The sequence below is a fragment of the Carcharhinus amblyrhynchos genome, chromosome 19 (genome assembly GCF_965287045.1).
Source record: "Carcharhinus amblyrhynchos chromosome 19, sCarAmb.v2.hapA, whole genome shotgun sequence".
Taxonomy (NCBI): Eukaryota; Metazoa; Chordata; class Chondrichthyes; order Carcharhiniformes; family Carcharhinidae; genus Carcharhinus; species Carcharhinus amblyrhynchos.
Genome location: NC_137342.1, coordinates 36,578,723 through 36,603,349, shown reverse-complemented (window position 1 = coordinate 36,603,349; position 24,627 = coordinate 36,578,723). Strand labels below are relative to the sequence as shown.

The window sequence follows — 24,627 nt, the reverse complement described above, 5'->3', positions numbered from 1 at the left end:
TGTTCAAATTTTGATTGACAGTATGTTCAATCCACCTAACCTGCACATCTTTGGTCTGTGGGAAGAAACCGGAGCACCCGGAGGAATCTCACGCAAAGGAAAAGTGTGCAAACTCTACACAGACAGTGACCTGAGGCCAGAATTGAACCTCAGTCCCCAGCATTGTAAGGCACCAGTGCTAACCGCTGTGCCACCATGCCACCCATGGCTATTTGTCAAATGTTAGCCTGGACCATGACAGTATTTGGATGAATGTTCTGGCATAGTTGAATCAGTTTGAGGAACTCTCGTATTTCTAGACTTGATTCTGGAGCCCGGGCATCTCCACATAGAATACAAACTGATGATTTAACCAGTAGTTCCTGTTGTGACTCAATGCTTCTGAGTCAGAAGGTCTTGGATGCAAGATGCAATCCAGATACACAGGCACATAATGCAAGCTGTCATGCTCAGTGCAGCACTGAAATCACTGCCGGAGGTGCCGTATGCTGAATAAAACATTAGGTCAAGGCTCTTTCTGCCTGTCAAAAATTCCACAGAACTATTCAAAGCAGAGGAGTTTTCTCCAGAATCATTTAACATCAAACAGATTATCTGGTAATTATCACCTTTTAGTTTTGGGAGTTTGCTGTGGGCAAATGATCTGTGGCACTTCCTACATTTGAAACACCCTGGCCGAAATCTTACCACCATTCACGCTGGCAAGGTTTTCCCACCCTGTGGCTACCAAATTATTCAACCTCATTGCAGCAAACATGGAACATGGCGATAGGTAGGACTGTGCCCCTGAGATTGTGAAAGGAGCCATATAAGTAAGAATCTATTTTGCAAGAGGGTATTAACTTGACAGCCATTTCTGTCTTCATCATTTACCCACACCCTCATACCTTCCAAAAATGACTCTCCCAGTTGAATAGCCTCAATTGTACTGGGCGTTGACTTTAGTGACGTACCAGAGATCTGCTGGCAGCCAACGACTGTGAATCACCATGTTCCGGAGTGTCGGAGGAGTTGGGGGGAACATCTGAAAGCTCAGATGCTGAAAATAACTAAAAGAGGTTGCATGCAGCTACAGGGTGACGTTAAAGGGCAATAATTGCAGGCATGGAAACATACCATTTAAAAAGCCAGGTCTGTTCTTTGCCTTCTCTTCTCGTCTCCATTTCGCCCGGCGATTGGAAAACCAGACCTAAATGAAGGTGATGTGAGTGTGAATGAGTAACTCGACAAGCTCAGCTTCACCTTACCCTCCCTGAAGTCATTTACCTGTCTATCTGACTGCAGGAGATCATGTTAAGTAGACATTATTGAATCAGTTGTCCCTTTATACCATTGACTGCGATGGAAATAAAACTCGAGAGAACTGTATAATGGGCGCCTGGTCCACTATTACCCACTTTACACTGTAGCACAAAGATGATGTTTGACTGCCTACTCACTTCCACCATGGTATGAGGTGATTACACACTGAAGGAGCCACTCAGCAACTACCAGCAAGTATTGATTTTGTTCCAGCACTCAAACAAGAGCTGGATTAATTCTAAATCCTGCAGCGAGTGGAGGAGTGGGAAGTTTGGAGTAGGGCAATTTTAATTTAAGTTCAACACATTAAGCCCCGATTATGAGACCCAGAGTAGAAATGAAACAAGAGTTTCATGGCTCTTTCTCACTCCAGTGTGATAATGAGGTGGCAGAGACTGAGAATTGTCATCGCTTCACTTCCAGCCAGTCTCATGAGGATTAAGTTAAGCAGTTACACAGATATCATTAGAAAATACTTACCCAGTTTACAGGTCAAATGACCAGGTGTGTAGCAGACCAAATTTAATACAAAGAGATGCAAAGTGATTAATTTGGATAGGGAGAATAGGGAGTAGAAAAATAAGCTAAATGGTACAATTTGCATGGTGGCACAGTGATTAGCACTGCTGTCTCACATCACCAGGAACCCCAGTTTGATCCGTGACTTGGGTCACTATCTGCGTGGAGTCTGTATGTTCTCTCCATGTCTGTGTGGGTTTCCTCTGGGTGCTCCGGTTTCCTCCCACAGTCTGAAAGACATGCTGGTTAGATGCATTGGCCATGTTAATTCTCCTTCAGCGTACCTGAACAGACGCTAGAGAGTGGCGACTAGAGAGTTTTCACAGTAACTTCATTGCAATGTTAATGTAAGCCTCCTTGTGACTAATAAATAAGCATTAATTTTTCTAAAGGGATGCAGAAATGGAAAGCTAGTAATGTGCATACACAGGTCTTTGGAGATGGCTAGACAAGTAGAAAAGACACAAAGGATACTTGACTAATAATAGAGGCACAGAAAACAAAAGGAAGAAAATTACGCTAACCCTTTACAAAACACTTGAAGTATCATGGCCAATTCTGAGGACCACACTTTGGGAAGAATGTAAAAGACCCGGAGAGAGTACAAAGGAGAGTTTTTAGAATGGTTAAGAGAATGAAAGATTTCGGTACTGTGAGTAGAGAAACTGGAGGTGTCTATTTAAGACAGGGAAGATTGAAGAGAAATTTGATTTTGACAGAGTAACTAAGGAGAAACTGTTTCCAATGGCAGAAAGATCAGTAACCAAGGTTATTGCAAAAGAACCAGAGGTGACATGAGGGGAAAGAAAGCAGCAGAGAGCTGTTATGATCTACACAACATGAAAGGATGGTGGAAGTAAATCCAGCAATAAATTTCAAAGGGAAATTGGATACCTGAAAAAAATGAGAGGTAAGGAGAAAGAAATAAGAGATTGTAACTAATTGAATAACTCTTTCAGAGTTGATACAGCAACGGAATGGTAAATGGTTTCATTCCATTCTGATGTATAATTCAATTATTTTATGATTGTACACAATTTACAGTGTGGAAATATTTAATTCAGTTAGTGGTTGGTGAAATTTAGACTAAATATTTTGATCATATTTATTGCCCTATTCCCACAAAGCACCATTCCTTTATCCTCCCACTATACAGACCAATTTTGAATGTTCACTGTTTCTGTCTCAACCACCAACCTTGAAAGTGAATCCTGCAACTTCAAACCGCTATGTAAGGGAATTTCTCTTGTGCTCTGTCCTACACCCCTTGCATTTAATTTTGAATCTGTAGCACTGTGAAAGATAAAGTATAACCACATCCTCACATGGCACCACCTTCCCATGGCAATCAGAAATGGAATAGAGTCCTTATTGGCCGACTGGATGATTCCTGACAGTCAGTCTAACAGTCCTTTCCCTTTCAATTCATAGGAGTATAGGACAGGAGGAGGCCATTCAGCCCTTCAAGTTGCTCTGCCATTTAATTGTATCATAGATGTCTTCTACCTCAACACCTGTACTATCCCCATGTTCCTTACTCTCATTGGTATCTGGAAATTCAAAATTTACACTCCCTAACTGAAGAAATTCCTCTTAATTCCAGTCCATATTCTGAGATTGTGTCCATTGGTTATAGACCTAGGTCCTCCACTCGCCAACCCCGAACACTGCACAACCAAGGGAAATATCCTTCCTGCATCTGTCCTATCAAACTCAGTAAGAATTTTTTACACTTCAGTAAGATAGAATAGAATCATAGAATACCTACCCTACAGAAGGAGACAACTCAGCTCATTGAGCATGCACTGACAACAATCCCACCTAGGCTGTATCCCTGTAACCTTACATATTTACGCTGATAATCCCCCTGACACTAAGGGGCAATTTAGCATGGCCAATCAACCTAACCCACACATCTTTGGAGTGTGGGAAGAAACTGGAGCACCTGGAGGAAACTCAAGCAGGCACAGGGAGAATGTGCAAACTCCACACAGACAATCAAACCTAGCTCCCTGGTGTTGTGCGGCAGCAGTGCTAATCATTGTGCCACCCTTGCGTTCACCTTGCATTCTTCTAAACTCTAGAAAATAGAGGTCCAGTTTCCTCAATCTTTCTACTTAGGACAATCCTGCCATCCCCAGGATTAATCCAGTGAACTCTGTTGCACAGGGCCAGAGACAGTGTTCCATCTGTGATGACTTCAGCCAGGCTAATGAGGTTGGCTTACAAGAATATGAACTACCTGATGAGTCCTTTCGCCTTATGACATCGCAGGGGCTGGGATATATTATCAACCCTAACAATCACCTTTTGATTTAATATTTTAAGTTTCCTTTCAACTTTGTTTTTGATTTGGGCCGTTCCCCCTTCCTTTTGGGGAGCTGCCCCTCTTAATTTGTCCCTAAGTTAATTTGAGTTGGTTTTACTCGTTTGGCATGTGAAAAGAACTACCTGATGAGTCCTAATTGATGGTTAAATCAGGGAGCCTCATGCTCCCTATTTAAACCAGGTGTGTCAGACATCCAGCTGTGTTCAGCAACCAGAGAGTTGGCAGTGTACAGGTGTATGGGGTGATGGAGTGGTCACTTTTGTGGCGTTATTACACCAAGCCAGGCCTTTTTGATATCCTTTGAAGAGGAGGTTCTGAAGTTGGCTTCAAGCTAATGGAGTCAGGCCATAGGTGTAGATGAGAGAGGAGGAAGCCTTGAGGGGGTTGGGGGGAGGAGTAAAATACAAAAGACTACATTTTTATAATTCCAGCAAAGAGTTCTAAAGGGGCTCAGGAGGGAGAATGTGCTCAAGGCTGGGGAAGTTGGCAGGAAGATAGCATTGTGGTTTTGACTGTAAAGACTTGTAGCCATCAGGGAGGAAGATGTTCCTCTATGTTGAAAGCTATAAGATTCAAAATTAATTGCATCTGGCAATGGCTCCTATGTTTGTAATAAGGAAGTGTGTCTCAGAAAACTCACCTTAAAGGCTGCCCTTAACTCTCCTTAATGAGGTATGTTTCCCACACAGACACAACTTCAGCAGCTGCAGGCAATAACTCCAAGTGACCTACCTTAACCAGAGGAGGAAGAGGAATTCTCAGTGGCTGCAGTGTCACATCCTAGCTCTGCACCCAGCACTAACACAGATACACACACTTCATTGGGTATGAGCATTCGGCTGCATTGGATAGACAGACTCATGAGAGCACGCCATAGTCTCATAAACAGTTGTCGGACACTGAGATGGAGTAAGCTCTGGCAATCCAGGGGGCTTTAGAGATGCCCTAAATGCTGAGCCTTAGACTGTTAACAAGTTTCTGGAGCTGTCTGTCAGGGGCCAGATGCAAGGCACGTGAAGATGTGGCAGAGTTTCCAGAGGGATTGCATATCCTGGCACAGACATTGAAAGAGTCCAATCTAGACTGTGAGCATTATGAAGGTGCACTCAATAGAATGCATGGCTTCTGCATTGACATGCTGGTGACTGTCATGGAGGGCCAGCAGAACAATAATGCAATATTAGGTGTGTGTTGTGACCTGCATTGCATCACCTTGTCTCTGCACTCCTGGTTCAGAACTGGAACGAGAGGGGGAACGAGGAGCCTAGAATCACATCCAGATCCTGGTCCCTCTCAGAAAGTCAGGGAGTGCCAAATGGATCTCACAATGGCAGATTAGGTGCCGTTGGAGGCACCTCAGGGCACTTGGCTTCAGTCTCTCCCCATCCCTCTGCCATTTGGCACAGACACCTTTAAGTGCTGCAGCAACTGGTGAGACACCTACCATTGTGCAGGACACTCCCTCTGGTTCCAGGACTCTCTCAGCCTCAATATCCAGAGGACATCTGCCAAAGTTATCCCAGGCCAGGAGGCATAAGACTGGCCTGCATAGTTGGCAGTAAGGGGGGTGCGGCGGGGAGTGGAAGTGGAGGGGTGTGGGGGGTTGTCGGGGGGTCACTATGTGATTGTACAGATGTAGATTTATTTTATGCTGTTATGAATTTGTGATTATACGGATCCTTATCACTGACATTATTTAGCTGACTCATATTGCCCGGGGTGTTCATGTCAGGAAGCTGAGAAGAGAAGACAATAGCCATGAAGGTGATATTGAGGCGGAAATACTTTTACTGAAATCTTTTGGTTTTCAGAGCTTCCCAGTCTCACAGCCATCTGGACCCTCCTCTGAAATGGATTGGATATCCACTTATGGCTCCTTATGCCCCTCTTCCTCAGATTGCTCAACGGAGGATGGAGTTGTCTCCCTCAATTCCTCCTCTGACAGGGTTCCCCATCTCTGGAGGGCTAGGTTGCATAGCACTGAGCAAACTACTACCAAGAGGGAGACTCCAGCTAGTGGAATTTTGAGTGAGCCAACTGATCGATCTCGGTGTCAGAATGTCATCTTGATGGCCTTGATCATAGCGTGCTTGCATCTGACTGACTCTGAGGCTCCATACATGGACTACATACTGGCACCATCAGCCATTTTTTCCAAGAGGAATCCTTTGTCTCTGATCAGCTATCCACCCAAAACTTCCAGGATGACAAACATTCCAGGTACCTGGCAGCGTCTGAGGATGTCATGGCTGCTTTCATAGTATCCTGCATGCACCTGCATGATTTTTCAATGTGGACATGCACAAACTATCCCTTTCAGTTCATGACAGATCTGGGCTAACCTGCTGATGCTTTTATGGCTACATGGGTGTAATCAATCACCCTTTGTATCCATAGGAAACCAGCGCTGTCTGCAAAGCCACTGCCTCTCCCCACTTGGGTTGTCATTATCAGTTGTGAAAGAAATATGGATGTCCATGCCTAAACATGGTCACAGTGAAGATTTGAATGCAGTGATGTGCTGCAGGGTGGGTGATCCCACTGAAGTCTTCACACATGGACTGAAATGACCCAGAGACAAAGAAGTTCAAGATGAGATTTAAATGAGACTCAGGATTTAAAGAATCATCTAGAGCCAGCATTGCTGGAGCAACTCACCTCCCTAGTTACGCACCCAGAGTTAGAATCAGGACCAAAACATTTATCAGTAAGGGCTTTCTTCATAAATATCAAGAATTTTGCAGATGAAAGTTTGTAGAGAGAGAGCATCCTGTTAATTTACAGAGATTGAGAGGCAGTTTGCTAGAAATAGAGATGCAATCCTTACCCGGATTCTAGCCTCCGGAAGAGAGATTTTTGAAGCCAATTTCTCTCGTGCAAACACATCTGGATATTGTGTCCTTCTGAATTCTGAAACCACAACAGGAACATCAAATAAAAGTATTTTAAAAATAATTTATTGAAAGGTATATAAGAACATGAGAAATAAGAGAAAAAGTAGCCACATAACTCCATGAGCCTACTTTCATACTCTGTTCAGTAAGATCAAGGCTAATCTTTGACATCAAAAGAGTGTCCCCCGTTATCTCAGTATTCCCTGAATGTCCACATTTGTTGATCTCAATCTTGGATATATTCAATGACTGAGCATCTACAGCCTTCTGGGGTACAGAATTACAAAGATTCACAACTTCTGAGTGAAGAATTGTTTTCTTTATCTCAGTCCAAAATGGACTCTATTCCAACACAACACATCAAAGAGTGATAGAACTTGGTTCAACCCACTGATCACAATCCTTGTCACATCTTTCAGAGGGGATGTTAAATCAAGGCCCTGTCTCCCCTCTTAAGCCATATTGAAATCGTGAAGAGCATCACAGCTTGGTATGGCTCCTGCTCTGCCCAAGATCACAAGAAACTACAAAAAGCCATGAATGTAGTCCATCCATCGCACAAACCGGCCTACCATCCATTGACTCTGTCTACACTTCCCGCTGCTTTGGAAAAGCAGCCAGCATAATCAAGGGCCCCACACATCCTGGACATTCTCTCTTCCACTTTCTTCCTTTGGGCAAAAGATACAAAAGTCTGAAGTCACATATTAACTGACACAAGAACAGTTTCTTCCCTGCTGCCATCAGACTTTTGAATGGACCTACCTTGCATTAAGTTGATCTTTCTCTAACTCTAGCTATAACTGGAACACATTCTGCATCTCTCCTTTCCTTCTCTATGAACGGTATGCTTTGTCTTTATAGCATGCAAGAAACAGTACTTTTCACTGTATACTAATACATGTGACAATAATAAATCAAATTAAATCAAGAGCAGTAGAGTTTACCTGCTTGCTGTAAACCAAAACCACCAAAATCAGATTATTAGTTTATTGCTATTTGTGGGATCCCACTGTGCACATTTTGAACACTGTATTTGTAAACATAACAGCAGTATTTCATTGACTATGACGCTCTCTGGGAAGTGTTGAGGCTGTGAAAGACACGATATAGACACTAGTTCTTTCCTTTACAATCTGTGGGAGTTTGACCAACAGCTTGACCCCAGTCCTATTTGCTATCATTTCATACCTTTCTCTAATTCCTCAGCCTGCCCTTGTGTGAAAACTGTCCGGTTCCTTTGCTGACAGTTTGGCTGAACATCCTCAACAAAGTCAGATGGCAAGATGTTCAGAGTTTCATTTGTTTCCTGCTCATCAAAATCTGAAACAAGAACACAAAACAAGTAACCCGAATGTCAGATTTTGGAATAGAACACCCCTTGTGTCCAGTAGCAATCTCTTTAAATACTATCTCAACAATGTTCCTCAATTCCAACTCAGAATTACTGCCAACTACAGAAACATAACTTGTTATTTCTCATACCAACCATTTTTATGATGACTCAGAAATCCATAGGTCCAAGTTCCACCCCAAAAACATGAGCACATGATTGACACCTTTCAGTGCAGTACTGAAGGAGTGCTGAATTGTCAGAAGCACCATCTTGCCAATGAGACATTAAACTAAGAGCCCACTTCCCCTCTCAGGTTAACGTAAAACCTAATGAAAAGGTTTGATGGCTGAAGAAGCTATTCTCACTTGTTGATGATGTGAAAACTAGGGCCCATAATTATATTTACAAATAAATCCGATTGTGAAATTCAGGAAACTCTTCTTTACCTGGAGAGTGGTGAGCATATGGAATTTGTAAAACCAAAAGGCAGAGTTGAGGCAAATAAATGTATTTACACAGAAGCTAGTTAGACACATGCGGGAGAAAGGAATAGAAAAATATGTTGAAAGGGTTAATTAAATGCAAGTGGGAGAAGGCTAGTGCGGAATAAATAATGGGATAGATACAGCAAAATTATTCACTCTGATGTGGGAGTCAAATGTCAGGGAATATAATCTTAAATTTAAGGAATTTCAAGAAATACAATTTCACACAGAGCATAATAGAAATTTGGAACACTTTCCATCAAAAGGCTGGAATAATTAGAGCTTCTAAGACTGAGATTGATAGCTTTTTGTCAGAGAAGATTATCGAATGATATGAAACAAAGATAGTTAAATGATATTGTGGGTATAGAACAGCCACAATCCAATGAATGAAAGACATATTCAATGGCCTGAATAGCCTCCTCTCATTCTTATGTCCACAATTAAAACTGCTAGCTTGCAGAATAGTTGATCAGATATAGCATGACTTAAAAAAAAGGTTTCATCTTTGAAAGTGGGAAAAGGTTGCATTTAAATACCCATCCCTAGCCCCCCTAAATAGATTTTGGTGGACCTTCTGCTTGAACCACTGGAGTCCATGTGCAGATGTTGTTTGTATGATTTTTTTTTAAATATACTTTCACAACCCTACTGGTTTTCCTTTGGGGAATAACTCCTGAGCTGATTCTCAGCCCACTGAATTGTGTTATGAACAACACTTGCATAGCCAGTAAGGCTTGGCATTGGACTTGAAGCTGGAATGTCTGGTCCAGAGGTAGGGGTGCTACCACTGTACCACAAGAACACCGAGACCTGCATGATGGTTAGATGGCAAAGAAAATTTGGATGCACCATTAAAGTAGAGACCTTGAGCTTAGGCTGCTGGGAGAATTAATGGGATTGAGAGTGAAAGATAGGCCTGGTAGGTATGGATATGATTGGCACAACTTGTGGGCCGAAGGTCCTGTTTGTGCTGTAGTGTTCTATGTTCTATGCTCCATGAGATGGCAACAACTTGAACAACTCTTCTATATATGTTTAAAACAAAGCAATTAGGATCAATGGAAGGTGGACAAATCTTGTTTGGCTCATTAAAACATAATGGAGTTGCAGTGATGGGCTCCACAGGCTTGTTATTTATAGTGTTACAGTCATGTCCTTCCATCAAACAGCTTGACTTTAGTTACAATTTATTCTTCGCATTACTATTGTTGCCACATTAGAAGCAGCCCTACCTTCAGTCCATTGGGTTTTTGTCGTGTTCTCAGATGCAGCAAATTGCAGGTTACTATTCAAGTTCCTCAGGACGCGATTAATAGATGAAACCTAGAAATGATGCAAAGAGCATGGTTAATACTTGCTCATTTACACATTCTTTGTAGATCCAAACATGACTCTTGGCTGTTTTAATAGCATGAAAACATTGATTTGTTGGTATTCATTCCAAAGTGTGCTGATCCAATGACAACAATAACTTGCATTTAAATAACACCTTTATCTTAGAAAAGTGTTTCAAGATGTTTCACAGCAGCACACTCAGAGTTTTGATCAGACCCCATCTGAAGTTCTGCATTCAGTTCTGGGTAACACACCTGAAGAAGGATATTTTGTTCATGGTTGGGGTGCAGACCAGACTCATGAGAATTATATTGATGCTAAAACAGTTGAATAGTTACACAAACCTAGTCATACATTCCTTTGAGTTTAAAAGGTTGAGGGGTAATATTAATTGAGGAATTTATAATGATAATGGAACTCAATAGGATAGATCTAGAGAAACAATTTCCTCCAGTCTTAAAATTAAATCTTGGTCATTTAGGAGTGAAATTAGGAAGCACTTTTTCACAAAAAGGGTGATGGCAGTCTGAAACTCTCTCCTGGAAAAGGCTGTGAGTATTGCATCAATTGAAAATTTCAAGAACTCCATTGATTTTTGCTGGTGAAATGTATCAGGGGATGGTTAAATGGTTTTGAAGTACAGATCATCATGTTCTATTAAGAATGGCAGAACAAGCTCAAGGAGATAAAGAATCTGCTCCAATTTCTATGTTCCTAATGAAACTTTTCCTTCAAAGATAAAAGTAAAAAAGCTTACATGAGTGCAGTTGGGAATGTATATTTAATACTTGTACACCTAGCAGCAAAACCTGTGCAGGATTTTAACTTAGTTTTGGGTCAGCATCTAGCACACTAACACCAGATAGAACCAGATTAGACTCAGTGAGGGCCATTCTCCAATTCCATTGCATTGCTTTTGTAGCGCAGTGGGCCAGGAGACCCTAGCGGAGACTGTTTCATTGGCTCCCCTCTGGGCACCACAGTCTCCGCGCGTCTCCCAGCAATTGGGAGGCTGGCAGTGCGGATCCACTGCACATGCGTCGATCTCAGATGACAAATCAGTGCATGTGCAGTGGCCCACTCAGCGCTTTGCTGCCAGCCTCTCCAGTGGGAATAAGCCTCACCCGCTGAATTTTAGAATGATTCATGCTTGGGCACTCAGCAGGGCACAGAATGTGGGAGATTCAATGTGAAACTCCCACTGAGAAAACCAGCGTGATTTACTCCAGTTTTTACTTGAATTCGACACTTAGAATTTTTCTGGGAGAATCGTCCCTAGTAAGTTTCATTCCAGTATAGCCCAACAGTGTGATATAGTCTTTCACTGAGCCATTGACAAGTAAACTTACACAATTGGAGTGAAACTTGCTTTTTAATGATTGCTCTGAGTTCAATACTTTCTTATCCTGTGAGCCCAAACCTCTGCAAATTAGACTGAAATTGCCCTGTTACACTGGGCGGTTATAATTGACCAATGCGGAAGTCAATATGGGCTATATTTATCTCAAAGAGCTGACTCAAGCTTGGTGGGATAAATGGCATTCTTCTTTCAATACTTTACTATGTTACACTATTCTATACAGTACTACATCTACTATAAGATTCTATGATCTTTCTATGATAAACACTGTCCTAGCCATCTGACTGATCTGAAGCTGGAATTCATGGATATATAAAAAAGAATTAAATGGCAAACTCACACTAGGAATTTTGTCCTTGGTGCAAATTCCCTCTGACAATAGCTTTCCACGGATTTCCCAGGCAAACATTGATGGATTGTTCCATTTAAACTGAGTGATCTTAGCCACCACTTCTGGTGTCGACAGCCGTGGCTTGCTCCCACCAATAGCTTTTGGACCAACTGAGCCAGTCTGGTAGAACCGGCCTAGAATCTTACTCACACAACCATTGGAGACCTGCAGTGAAGAGAAGAAGTAGTAAGTAGGGAGATGGTGGCATACTGGTAATGTCACTGGGCTAGTAATCCAGATGCCCAGGTTAATGTTCTGGGGACATGCGTTCGTATCCCATCACAGCAGCTAGTGAAATATAAATTTAATTAGTAAATGTGGAACATAAAGCTGGCTTCAGTAATGGTGACTGTGACAACTATCATCGATTGCTGTAAAAACCATCTGGTTCACTAATCCCCTTTACAAAAGGAAATCTGCATCCTTACCTGGTTTGGCCCACATGTGACTCCAGATCTACAGCACTGTGGTTGACTCTCAACTGCCCTCTGAAATGGCCTAGAAAGCCATGTATCTTAAGGGCATTTAGAAGCATGCAACAAATCCTGGCCTTGCCAATGATGCCCACACCCACAAAAGAATAAAGGAGAAGAAAAGGGTAGTAGCATGCTATACGCTGCTGTGAGGTGTAGAATCCCAATCATGATGGCAAAGATAACAATCTGAATTTATATTGCATCTCTAAAGTGGTAAATGACCCTGGACTCTTCATGGGGGCCAAATAAATGCCTAGATGCTAGTTGAAGCCTTAGAAAGGCTGGCTGAAATCATAGTCAAAGAGAAAAGACTTAAGGAGATTTTAAAATTGAAGAAAGGACTAACTAAGGATTAGGGAGGGAATACCAAAGAATGGGGCTGAGGCAGCTGAAGACAAATGGTGGAGCAGTGAGAGGGAAGGGAAATTCAGGAGATCAGGACAGCAAGGATTAAACGTTATAAGCAGGAACGTATACTTGAAGACATTGGAGAGATAGAGTTTGTCGAGATGGTGGAAGGAATTACTAGTTGAAGATTTCAAATTTAATGTGGTGGATATGAAAATTAAACAGTGGAGTGAGAGATGAATGGGATTTAGTGTGGAAAGGGTGTGGCCAAAGAGTTTGGATGTATTGGCGTTTGTGTTGGGTGGTACATGCGAACATACTAATGTACAAGTTAGGAGCAAGAGTAAGCCATTTGGCCTTTAAAGTTTTCTCAGCCATTCAAGAAGATCATGGCTGATCTGATTTTGACTTTAACTCCACATTCCTACCTATGTTGATAACCTTTGATCCCCTTGCATATCAAGAATCTATCTATTTTTACCTTAGAAATATTCAATGACTCTACATCTACTGCCTTTTGAGGAAGAAAGTTCCAAGGACTCACAACCCTCTGAGAGAAATATTCTTTCCTTATGGGTAACCCTTTATTTTTAATCAGTGACCCCAGTTCTAGATTTTCCCACAAGAAAAAAATCATCCTCTTCACGTCCACCCTATCAAGACCCCTCAGGATCTTAAATGTTACAATAAAGTTGCCACCTACTCTTCTAACTGCCACTGGATACCAGCCTAGCCAATCATTCATCATAAAACAACCCAGCCATTCCAGGTATTAGTCTAGTAAATCTTCTTTGAACTGCTTCTCATATATTTACATCTCAATTCTGTACACAGTACTCCAGGTGTGTTCCCACCAAAGCCCTGTATAACTGAAACATAATAAGAAGTCTCACAACACCAGGTTAAAGTCCAACATATTTATTTGGTAGCACAAGCCACTAACTTTCGGAGTCCTACCCCTTCATCAGGTAAGTGGGAGTTCTGTTCACAAACAGGACATATAAAGACACAAACTCAATTTACAAAGTAATAGTTGGAATGCGAGTCTTTACAGGTAATCAAGTCTTAAAGATACAAACAATGTGAGTGGCGAGAGGGTTAAAGGATGTGTATTGTCTCCAGCCAGGACTGTTAGTGAGATTTTGCAAGCCCAGGCAAGTTGTGGGGGTTACAGATAGTGTGACATGAACCCAAGATCCTGCTTGAGGCCATCCTCATGTGTATGGAACTTGGCTATCAGTCTCTGCTCAGTGACTTTGTATTGTCATTTTTCGAGAAGGCCACATTGGAGAACGCTTACCCAAAGATCAGAGGCCAAATGTCCATGACTAGATATAGCATGATTTAAAAAAAGGTTTGTTCTTTGAAAGTGGACAAAGGTTGCATTCAAATCCCCATTCTTAGCTCCCCTAAGTAGATTTTGGTGGATCTTCTGCTTGAACCACTGCAGTCTGTGTGCAGATGTTGTTTGATTTTTTAAAGTATACTTTCACAAACCTACTAGTTTTCCCTTTGGGGAATAACTCCTGAACTGATTCTCAGCCCATTGAACCTATATCTGGTCATGGGCATTCGGCCTCTGATCTTCGGGTAAGCATTCTCCAAGGCGGCCTTCGTGACACACAACAATGCAGAGGCTGAAACATAACCTCCTTACCCTTGTATTCAATTCCCCTTGCAATAAATGATAATATTTTATTAGCTTTGCTAATTACTTGCAGTACCTAAATACTAATTCATGCATTAGGACACCCAGATCGTTTTGCATCTCAGAGCTCTACAATCTCTCACTATTAGATAATATGCTTCATTCATAGTCTTCTTACCAAAATAAAGAATTTTGCAACTTTTTGGTGATCAATAAGCGGTGGGGATAGCCAAGAGAGGGCAAGTGTATTGGAAGAATGAAGAAGGGTTTAAGTGGTGGGGGAAGACGTAAGGTGGAGGAACTACACAATGCAGTGGAGATAAGTAATCTTAGAAATGGATAGTATGTAAGTTCAGTTCAGTATTGCACCTTCTGGATCAGCTTGCATATGGTGCAGGGATGGAGTGACAGGGAAGGTGATGGAATTCTTGGCAGGAACCAAATTGGGATTTGGCTTTTCCAATGTTCAGTAAAGTAAGGTTCTGGTTTGTCCATGTTTTGAAGCAGTCACTTGTAGCCCAATGTAAATTCCTCTCTAAGTAAGATCACCAATTGGTTTTGAATTGTGGGTAGCTTTTGTTTGAGATAGGCTAGATCCAGTAAGCAATTGAACTGAGATTAACCCAGTTAATTTTGGTTGTACATTTACATGCAGCAGACAAAGCAGGCTTTCATCCCATTATTCAGATGTGAATAAGTGGGTTTTGCTGTAGTGTATTTTGTTAAGCCTAAAGAGTTCAGGCAATATGTACAGCTTGTTGACCTGTAAGATCCTGGAGATGTCACATGCTCTGATACCACCAGTTGCCATCTCTATGATCCTCTTTCGCTTGCAGCTGGGCAAGGGCCGTCCATTCACAAAGACCCCTCCAAGCTGATTCACACAGCCCACACCTGCAAATAAAGAAACAGCGTGACTTAAAAAGAAAACATTAAATTTCTCGGCATCCAAATAGTCATCAGGCAGTCTCCTGTCCTGAATTTAATCATATCCTGCAGTCCAGTCCCACTCATTCTTCCCACAGTCGCTGCAGCTTCCCGTGCTTAGTCTAATGATGTTCAAGTTTAACGTGCAGCCCCTGTCGCTGTCCAGCTAGGACTGGCTAGCCCAGCACAAGAGTGAACATCGAGCCTGGAACCTGAGCTCAACACTGCAGCAGACTGTCCAGCACCATGGACAGCTCCCTCAGTAAAAAGTCTGACAACACCAGGTTTTAGTCCAACCTATTTATTTGATAATATACTCACAAGCTTTCGGGGTTAGCCCCTTCGTCAGGTGAACTCTCCATTCACCTGACGAAGGGGCTAACCCCGAAAGCTTGTGAGTATATTATCAAATAAATAGGTTGGACTAAAACCTGGTGTTGTCAGACTTTTTACTGTGTTTACGCCAGTCCAACGCCGGCATACCCACATCACAGCTCCCTCAGTACAGACTCCACAAAGCAAGTCGGAAGTTTTGCTATTGAGGGCGGCGCATCGTCAATCCACCGCCCAAATAGCTGTAAAATCAAGGGACAGAAAATCCTGTGATTCCTGAATCGGCAGCTTTTACAAAGTTCGTGTAACTGAATGGAATCTTGTCCTTTAGAGTATCTATCTAACGCCACTATGAAAGTTCATTCTATATGTTAGAATAGTGCACACTGGAAATGAACCCGAGTTCATTAAACAGTGCCAACATTGGTGTCTCGTGTGCACAGAGACTTTTGCAGTAAAGTCATTCCCTAAATGTTCTATGTCTGCCCGAATGAAAATAACCTTATCAATGGCAGAAGTCAGATGAAAGGCCGCAAGTGCTGAAAATCTGAAATGAAAAAGAGTTCCACTCGAAACATTAAACCATCCTCTCTTTCAGATGCAGATCCACTCGGACCTGCATTTCCAGCACTCGATGTGTTAACTACAGAAGAAAACCAATTCATAAGAATTACACTTTTTCCTACTTTAAATACCTTTATGTGACATTGTTTCAGATTGATGAAGTCCAGACTTCCACAATTGTCATCACAGATCCGCGTTCTGTAAGAAAGTCGACAATCAGAACAATTTCCTGCTAACCTTTTTGGTTATATGTTGAGCTACTTCCAATGAGGAAAGTCAATATTGTGGAGGGGATTTTCTGTATCAGTACCAGATACTCCCGGTTAAGGTACAGCACGGTTTAAATGAAGGGTTAAGTTCCCACATTGCCCAAACAATAACGCCTTAACACCATTCCCAGTATACTGCCTAATGCATCAGCATGGCTTTCTCTGGGGTGACCATTTCAGTGACTTGAATCAATTTAATATCCCTGACACCAATATTGCAAACATGCTTCTTTGTTAAAAAAAAAGCTTAAAACCAATAGACAATATAAACCCAGTTGTGCTCAGCAAAACAGCAAAATGTTAACAGCGATGGGGGAGGGTTTAACTGAAAGTGACAGCGGGATGGGAGCCTATGCAAGTAATCAGAACAGCAGAAATCAAGGACAAGAACAGAATGCAGAAAGGGAAATAACAAAACTAATAGGCAGAAAAACAAGAGCCAGAATCAAACAGGGCCACAGTGAAAAATAATGGGAACAGGGCTAAGAATGTTAAAAAGACAAGCCTTAAGGCTTGGTGTCTTGATGCATGGAGCATTTGCAATAAATTGGGTGAATTAATTGAGCAAATAGATGACAATGAGTATGATATAGTTGGAATTACAGAAACATTGCCACAGGGTGATGGCCAGGGATAGGAATTGAACATCCAAGGGTATTCAGTATTTAGGAAAGACAGAAAAATAGGAAATGGCAAATTGTTGGTTAAATAGGAAATCAGTGCAATAGCGAGGAAAGATATTTGTTCTGACGATGTGGAATCCATATGAGTAGAGCTGAGAAACACTAAAAGGCAAAAAATCTTAGTGAGGGTTGTATATAAATCCCCAAACTGTAGTTCTGATGTTGGGAATGGGATTAAACAGAAAATTTGAGACACATGTGGTAAAGGAACACTTGTAATTATGGTTGACTTTAATTTGCATATGGACTGGGCAAATCAAATCAGTAACAATACTGTAGTGGGGAATTACTGGAGTGTATACGGGGTGGTTTTCTGGACAAATAGATTGAGGAATCAATAAGAGAATGAACAGGACATCCTAGATTGGGTATTGCATGTTAAGAAAAGAATAATTGGCAATCTAGTTGTATAAGGTACCTTGGGGATGTGGGCTGTGGGACCATAATATGATAGAATGTTTCATCAAGATGGACAGTGATGTAGATGAAGTTTAAAGTTTATTTATTTATCACAAGCAGGCTTACATTAACACTGCAATTAAGTTACTGTGAAAATCCCTTAGTCACCACATTCTGGCACTGTCCGGGTACATTGAGGGAGAATTTAGCATAGCCAATGCACCTAATCAGCACATCTTTCAGACTGTGGGAGGAAACCAGAGCACCCAGAGGAAACCCATACAGACACAGGGAGAACATTCAGACTCCACACAGACAGTGATGCAAGCCTGGAGTCAAACCCAGGGCCCTGGCACTGAGAGAGCAGTGCTAACTATGTCATCCTCAGCTGATTCTGAGATGACGGTCCTGAATCTTGATAAAGAAAACCATAATGGTATGAGGTGTGAGTTGGCTATAATGGATTGGGGAATGTTATTTAAAGAGATGATGGTGGATAGGCAAATATTCCAAGATGCATGGGTGAACTGCAGCAATTCTTTATTCCTGCCTGGCACAAAAGTAAAATGGGAAAGGTGGCCAAACCATGGCTTACAAGGGAAATTAGAAATGGTATTAGATCCAAGGGATCCAAATTGGCTAGAAAAAAGACAACAGGCCTGAAGATTGGAAGCAATTTAGAATTCAGCAAAAGAGGACCAAGGGCTTTATTGAGAAGGGCAAATTAAGCTTGCAGGGAACATAAAACTGACTGTAAAAGTTTCTATAGGTATGTGAGGAGAAAAGGAATGGTGAAGACAAATACAGGTCCCTTACAGACAGAAATATGGGAATTTATAATGGGGAAGGAAGGAATGGCTGACCAACAGAATCCATACTTTTGTTCTGTCTTCACAAAGCAGGATGTAAATAACATACCAGAAATGTTCAGGGACACAGGGTTCAATGAGAGGGAGGAACTGAAAGAAATCAGTCTTAGTATAAAAATGATATTGAAGAGATTAATGAGATTGAAGGTGGATAAATCCCCTGGGCCTGATAATTTGCACCTCAGAGAAAGGAAGTGTCTCCAGAAAGAATGGATGCATTGGTGGTCACCTTCCAAGTTTCTATAGACTCTGGAACAGTTCTTACTGATTGAAGCGTAGTTAACGCCACTATTTAAAAAGGGAGGCAAAGAGAAAAATCAGCATTCCTAGACAGTTATCAATCACAAATCTCCAGCGGCCACCACATTCATTAGATTTTTTTTCCGCCATCTCCAACATGGTTCCACAATAAGGAATGTCTTCTTTCCCATTTCCCCATCCTAACAGAGGCATACATTTGTTCAATTTTCTACCATCCCAATTTCCAGATCTCTATTTCTTGGCCATCTCCCACACAACCACAGGGAATGTAACATCTGCCCATCTACTTCCTCCTGCAACATTTACCAGGATTTTAATAGCTCTTTACATGAGTCAGCAATTTACATGTACTTCCACTGATTTAGAACAGATTTCTTCATGTGGGGGACCAAACACATGAGCTGTGTGTTCCTTGGCATACTCCCTCTCATTCACTACTCTGACTCTCTATCTTCAGCCTCAATAAACATAAAACAGCATATCTCGCTTCTTCTAGATCACAACAGTGATAAAATAATTTCTTGGCCTTTTGAGATTTGGAACATTGAGGTTGCAAAAGGTACTGTATAAATGCAAATCTTCCTTTCTCCTGCAGTCTCAGTGTGAATACTGCCTTTAGTGAAATTAAACCTCAGTTACATTAAATTTCGCAGAGTGCTGAAAATATGGAGTGAGTCTGCCAGTATCCAGGGGAGAGAAGAGGCAAGTCAGCGGCATTTCCATTGCCTGTGACCTCTACGCTGAGAGGAGAAGGGCAGCTATGTTGTCCTCACCCCCTAAGCTCCCTTGACCCTGACTTGGATCCATCTTGCCATCTCTTCATCATTTCTCTATTGGTATTGTACATTTCCCCATCTCCTTGAATGGCCCCAGTTCAAGGAGAAAGCCAGCCAGTGGGGGAAAATAATGATGAATGATAAAAGATGAAAACAAATATAAAAATGCATTGCCTATCCATTTACAATGCTCAAATTTCTTCCCTGAGGTAATATGAGTAGCACTGAATGATAAGGTACAAGCATAAAATATTATCATGCCTCTATGGTACTGATGAAAATGAATCAGAAGAATATATTGTTTCTCAGGATGAGTTTGGTGTGTAACGGACTGAATAAATCAAGATCCTTTTTTTAATTAATTAGTTTTCTTGAATTCTTTCCAATGTTTCAAAGATTGAACTGCATAACTACCCATTCTTTTATTAAAACACTAAATGAGTGGCCTTTATTGCTTACCTATATATTTAAGTTTTCCACCAAAATATACATTAAAGTACAGAGACGCTGGGTTGCAAGTTCTTCCAGTTGGAGTTATCAATGGACTCCTGCCATAAATCCATAAAATAGATCAGGGCCCCTATATGTGGGTTTGACCTGCAAACTCAGGCCCTGAAATTCAGCTGTATAACAATGTTACTACTGGTGTAAGGGAAGCCAACTGCAGGTTTCCATCTATGTGGTCCATCACACTGAACTGCCTGTGTAGCCTGACTGAGGCAGAATGGTGTGCACAGCTGTGTCCCTTGCGGCTGTACCAAAAGATTTTCATAAGAACATAAGAAATAGGAGCAGGAGTAGGCCATCCAGCCCTTCAAGCATGCCCCGCCATTCAATAAGATCATGGCTGATCTGTCGTGGCTTAGTTCCACATTCCCGTCCTCTCCCCATAACCCTTAATCCCCTCGCTTATCAAAAACCCATCAACCCGCGTCTTAAAAATATTTAGCGAGGCAGCCTCCACCACCTCAACGGGCAGAGAATTCCAGAGATTCACCACCCTTTGAGTGAAGAAGTTCCTCCTCAACTCCGTTCTAAACCACCCCCCTTTATCTTGAGGCTGTGCCCCCGAGTCCTACTGTCCTTTCTGAGCAGGAAGAGCCTCTCCACCTCTATCCTATCCATCCCCTTCATCATCTTATACGTCTCAATGAGATCTCCCCTCATTCTTCTAAACTCTAACGAATACAAGCCTAGTTTATTCAGCCTCTCCTCACATCAGTGACCCACTGTCCACTTCATCAACATCATTCAATAAAGTCCAATCACAAAAAACTTCACTCAACAACACATCAATAATATAATGAAAAACCATTATTAATCAGCCTTGTGTATCTTCTGAGTTTCTGTCATGTGGGTGGATGCTCTTCTCTGGCCCAGCTCATCTGTGCAGTTCTACCACCATGGACGCAAACATGGCAGGTGGAACTTCCATTGGGTTAGTCCACAGGCTGGCTGTACAGGGCATCCTCAAGTTTTGGCCTTGTGGATCTGACTTTAGGGTGGCAGCAGCCTGGGCTAGCCGGCTGAGAGGCAATAAGCTGCATGATGCTACATGAAGGACGAATACTGTCAGCCTGAGAGGGGACAACAGGTTCGTGCTCCTTGGGGCCTCTGCTGCTCCCAAGGGGCAGCATCTCAGCAATGCTTAGAATCTGTTGCAGCACAGATTCCTGGCCTGCTAGGACAGTCTTTGAGTATTGATATTCACACCTATAATAACAGCAGTCTGAACCTGCATGGCAGCAATTTATGCCTGAATAGCAGTAGTCTGAGCAGACTTCTCAGCACCCAAGGACCTAATGGCCTCAGTCTGAACTTCCACAGCAACACTGACACATCAGAAGACTTCAGTCTGTGCAGCAGATACTCTATCATGGCTCAATCTGATGGTGGTGCATCTAAAGTGTTCACCACAATGGCGCCAATCTATAAGGATGCTCTGTAGCACACTGGAGCTGGACTCAGGTTATTGAATTTGGTGATCAGCCATGACTATATTGAATGACAGAGCAGGCTCAAAGGGCCAAATAGCCTACTACGGCTTCTGTTTTCTATCTATGTTTCTATGTATGACTCCTCCAAGTCTCTAGTCACTGATTGAAGGCTAATTGGAAGACCGACCAATGCACCAAAGTATTTCAGTGTACATCACCATCAGCCTTTTCCATTACTTCACCCAATAAGGTACATATCTGAGTCTCCTCGTTCCCTGAGGAGTTTGCACATGTTAGGGATGGATAGGATAGAGGTGGAGAGACTCTTCCCGCTCAAAAAAGACAGTAGGACTCGGTGGCACAGCCTCAAGATAAAGGGGGGGGGGCGGTTTAGAACAGAGTTGAGGAGGAACTTCTTCACTCAAAGGGTGGTGAATCTCTGGAATTCTCTGCCCGTTGAAGTGGTGGAGGCTGCCTCGCTAAATATTTTTAAGACGCGGGTTGATGGGTTTTTGATAAGAGAGGGGATTAAGGGTTATGGGGAGAGGGCGGGAAAGTGGAACTGAGCCACGACAGATCAGCCATGATCTTATTGAATGGCGGGGCAGGCTCGAAGGGCTAGATGGCCTACTCCTGCTCCTATTTCTTATGTTCTTATGTTCTTATGTTCTCACCAATCTTCCTGGCCTAGCTATAACCCACTTGTGTCCAATAACTCTTCAAGTGCTGATCAGAGCCTTGCACTGGCTTCTAACATTTGTCCAGTACTTGAGTTGGTCACTGTGGGTGTAAGGTCAAAGTGCAGTTCTTCCTCTTCCCTCTTGTAGGCTTGACCTCCTCTTCTTCATGACTCTGGATACTGAGTAGCTGTCAGTTCTTTACTATTTGAAAGCAAAAGAGTAAAATGAGAGTTAGGAGTAAAAGAAAGGTGGGTGGAGAGGAAAGCCAGAGCTCTGGAGTTACTCCATCTCCAGTTTCCATTTCACTGCATCTTTCAGGAAGAGGAGTGAAAGGGGAAGCTGCAAAAGGCAAAAGCTGACCATTAGCCAGAACGTCCTCAGCATTGTCCAACACCACTGTCTCTCTGGCATTGGTCTCAATGATTTGAAAGATCATTTCCTCAAGGGTGCTGAAGGGTACAGCCACATTGGTCCTCCACATGACCTGAAGGATGCAGCCAAATAGATCCTCCACATTACTTGCAGCTTTTCCACCTGTTGTGAGCCACCTTTTCCTGCAATCGAGTGGGCAGAATGACAGTGTATGTGTCTGAAGGGGCTTGGTGATGTGACTGGCACAGCGGAGAAGCTGTATGTTTACAGATGCTTGAACAGGCACGTGTGCAACTGGCATGATTGAGTGGGTGAGCTGTAGGGTAAGGAAGTTAGGGGCTGAGTCTTATGCCAGGATGTGTACTGTTGGGAGTGTCAGAGGTGTGACACATTGAGCAGTGCAAGATGTGGGTGATAAGATTGGCCTTTGATGTGCTGATAGGCGAATGCATTCACTCACCATGATCACAGTGATGCCATTCAAGTTTTTTCAAATTGTTGCCATGTCCTTGAGTGACACTCTGGACATTAAATACCCATGCACCCAATCCTAATCCTTGAGGTTCTGCCTGGAAGACTTTGATGGCCATCCCCAATCTTGGTGTAAATATTTATCCCTTCTGGCCTCCTTGCCTGGTTGATCAGTGCCTGCAGGATGCTGTCACCAAAATGATGAGCCCTTTTCCTTGCAGGGGTTATTGTCTTTGCCCTATCCTGTTTCAGTTACCCACTGCAGTGCATTAATATAGCTTTCCTTTCATTGGGGGGGAAGGATACAAAAGCAAAATACTCCAAATGTTGGAAGTCTGAAATAAACATACAAATTTTTGGAAACACTCAAGGTATAGTTAGCATTTCAAGTTGATGATCTTCCACAGGAAGCTTCTGACAGCACTAAAGGGCAGTGCACTGTGACAATGAGGTAGGGCACACCAATTGTGCATGCTGCCACCTACCTCATTTGGAATCAGTTCAGGCAGGTAATGAATCATACATCTCAACCCCAAACGAAAACAGAGTTATCCAACCTCTAACTTTCAGTTTCAATTGACCATCATTGGAACAGACCAATATTCATCTGTGCATCACAGAAAATGATATCTTTATTTGGAGCAGGTAATTTGTTAATACACATATCCTGTCAGCAAATAGGATTCACAAAGCTCCAGAACATTTTATACAAAACTTGGGCAGCAAAGCAAGTTGTAACCATTAAGTATAGGATTTCCCTTGCTCTTATATGGGCTTATTCATGACTCAGCAGTCACCTCAATCCAGTCACCCTCTTAACATGATGGGTATCAGCTTACTTCACATTCCTGGGAAATTTTTAATCACTCCACATTTTGGTTTCCCATATGTTCCTTCAGGGGGTCATGGCTTCAGGGATATTTATTGTTGGCAAACAGGAAAGTCATTCTGAGCAGCTAAATGTTCAGCTGTTCCTAGGTGATCATCAGTTTCTGGATAAATGTGGATGCTTCCAGTGAAATTTCCCATATTTGGACAGGCAATAATTGATCCTCTACCTGCATGTTTCCTGGGGTACCTGACCCTCACCCCATCTTAAAGTTGGACTTATTTGCATGTGGGGTAGGATCAAGTTGTAATTGGCTTTCATTTGCAGTGTTGAACTGGTATCCCATTAACATGTTACTGTTTTACTGTCTTACTACTAATCACAGGTTAGACCTTCTTTCTTTAATAGTTAGAACATCTTAGCAATAAGGTCAATTCACTGACTAACCTCACCAGATTCATTCCTTTTCTCCTTAGGCCCAGTTCTCATTCACCTCCTGCTCTTAGGCGAGTTCCTATGACACCAGTGATGTTATGGGTTGCAAGTGTCATATATAGTTACACATATCTTCAAGTGTCATAATTTGAACACTTACTTTAGTATTAAAGCCACGAAAATTAAAAATATAAAAAAAGGAGCAGGAGTAGATCATTTGGCCCTTCAAGCCTGCTCTTCCCATCATTCAACATGATCCTGACTGATCCTTTATCTTGACTCCATATTCCAGTACTCTCCCCTTGCCTCTTAACACCTACAAGAGTAGGAGTCTATTTCCTTTGTAGATATACTCAGTGATTTGGCATCCACAGCCTTTTGTGATAGAAAATTCCA

At 42.2% G+C, this 24,627-nt stretch overlaps 1 protein-coding gene across 1 annotated transcript; it reads right to left on the bottom strand.

The window, feature by feature from the left end:
* Positions 1-5,796: 5,796 nt before the first annotated feature.
* On the bottom strand, positions 5,797-19,538 carry pax4 (paired box 4). The gene is made up of 7 exons (XM_080207862.1): positions 19,529-19,538; positions 15,190-15,320; positions 11,904-12,119; positions 10,101-10,191; positions 8,236-8,367; positions 6,978-7,060; positions 5,797-5,886 (listed from the first exon to the last, which is right to left on the bottom strand). Exons 1-7 carry the CDS (start codon positions 19,536-19,538, stop codon positions 5,797-5,799), a joined length of 753 nt encoding a protein of 250 aa, XP_080063988.1.
* Positions 19,539-24,627: the final 5,089 nt, after the last annotated feature.

Bases quoted from the DNA above. Each gene is read 5' to 3' on its own strand.
- pax4 (XM_080207862.1), bottom strand. The intron at 10,192-11,903 runs GTGAGTTTGCCA...CATCATTTCTAG, and splicing joins CCAAGGACAAAATTCCTAGT to GTTTCATCTATTAATCGCGT. The intron at 8,368-10,100 runs GTAGGGCTGCTT...TTCTTGTTTCAG, and splicing joins AAAAACCCAATGGACTGAAG to ATTTTGATGAGCAGGAAACA.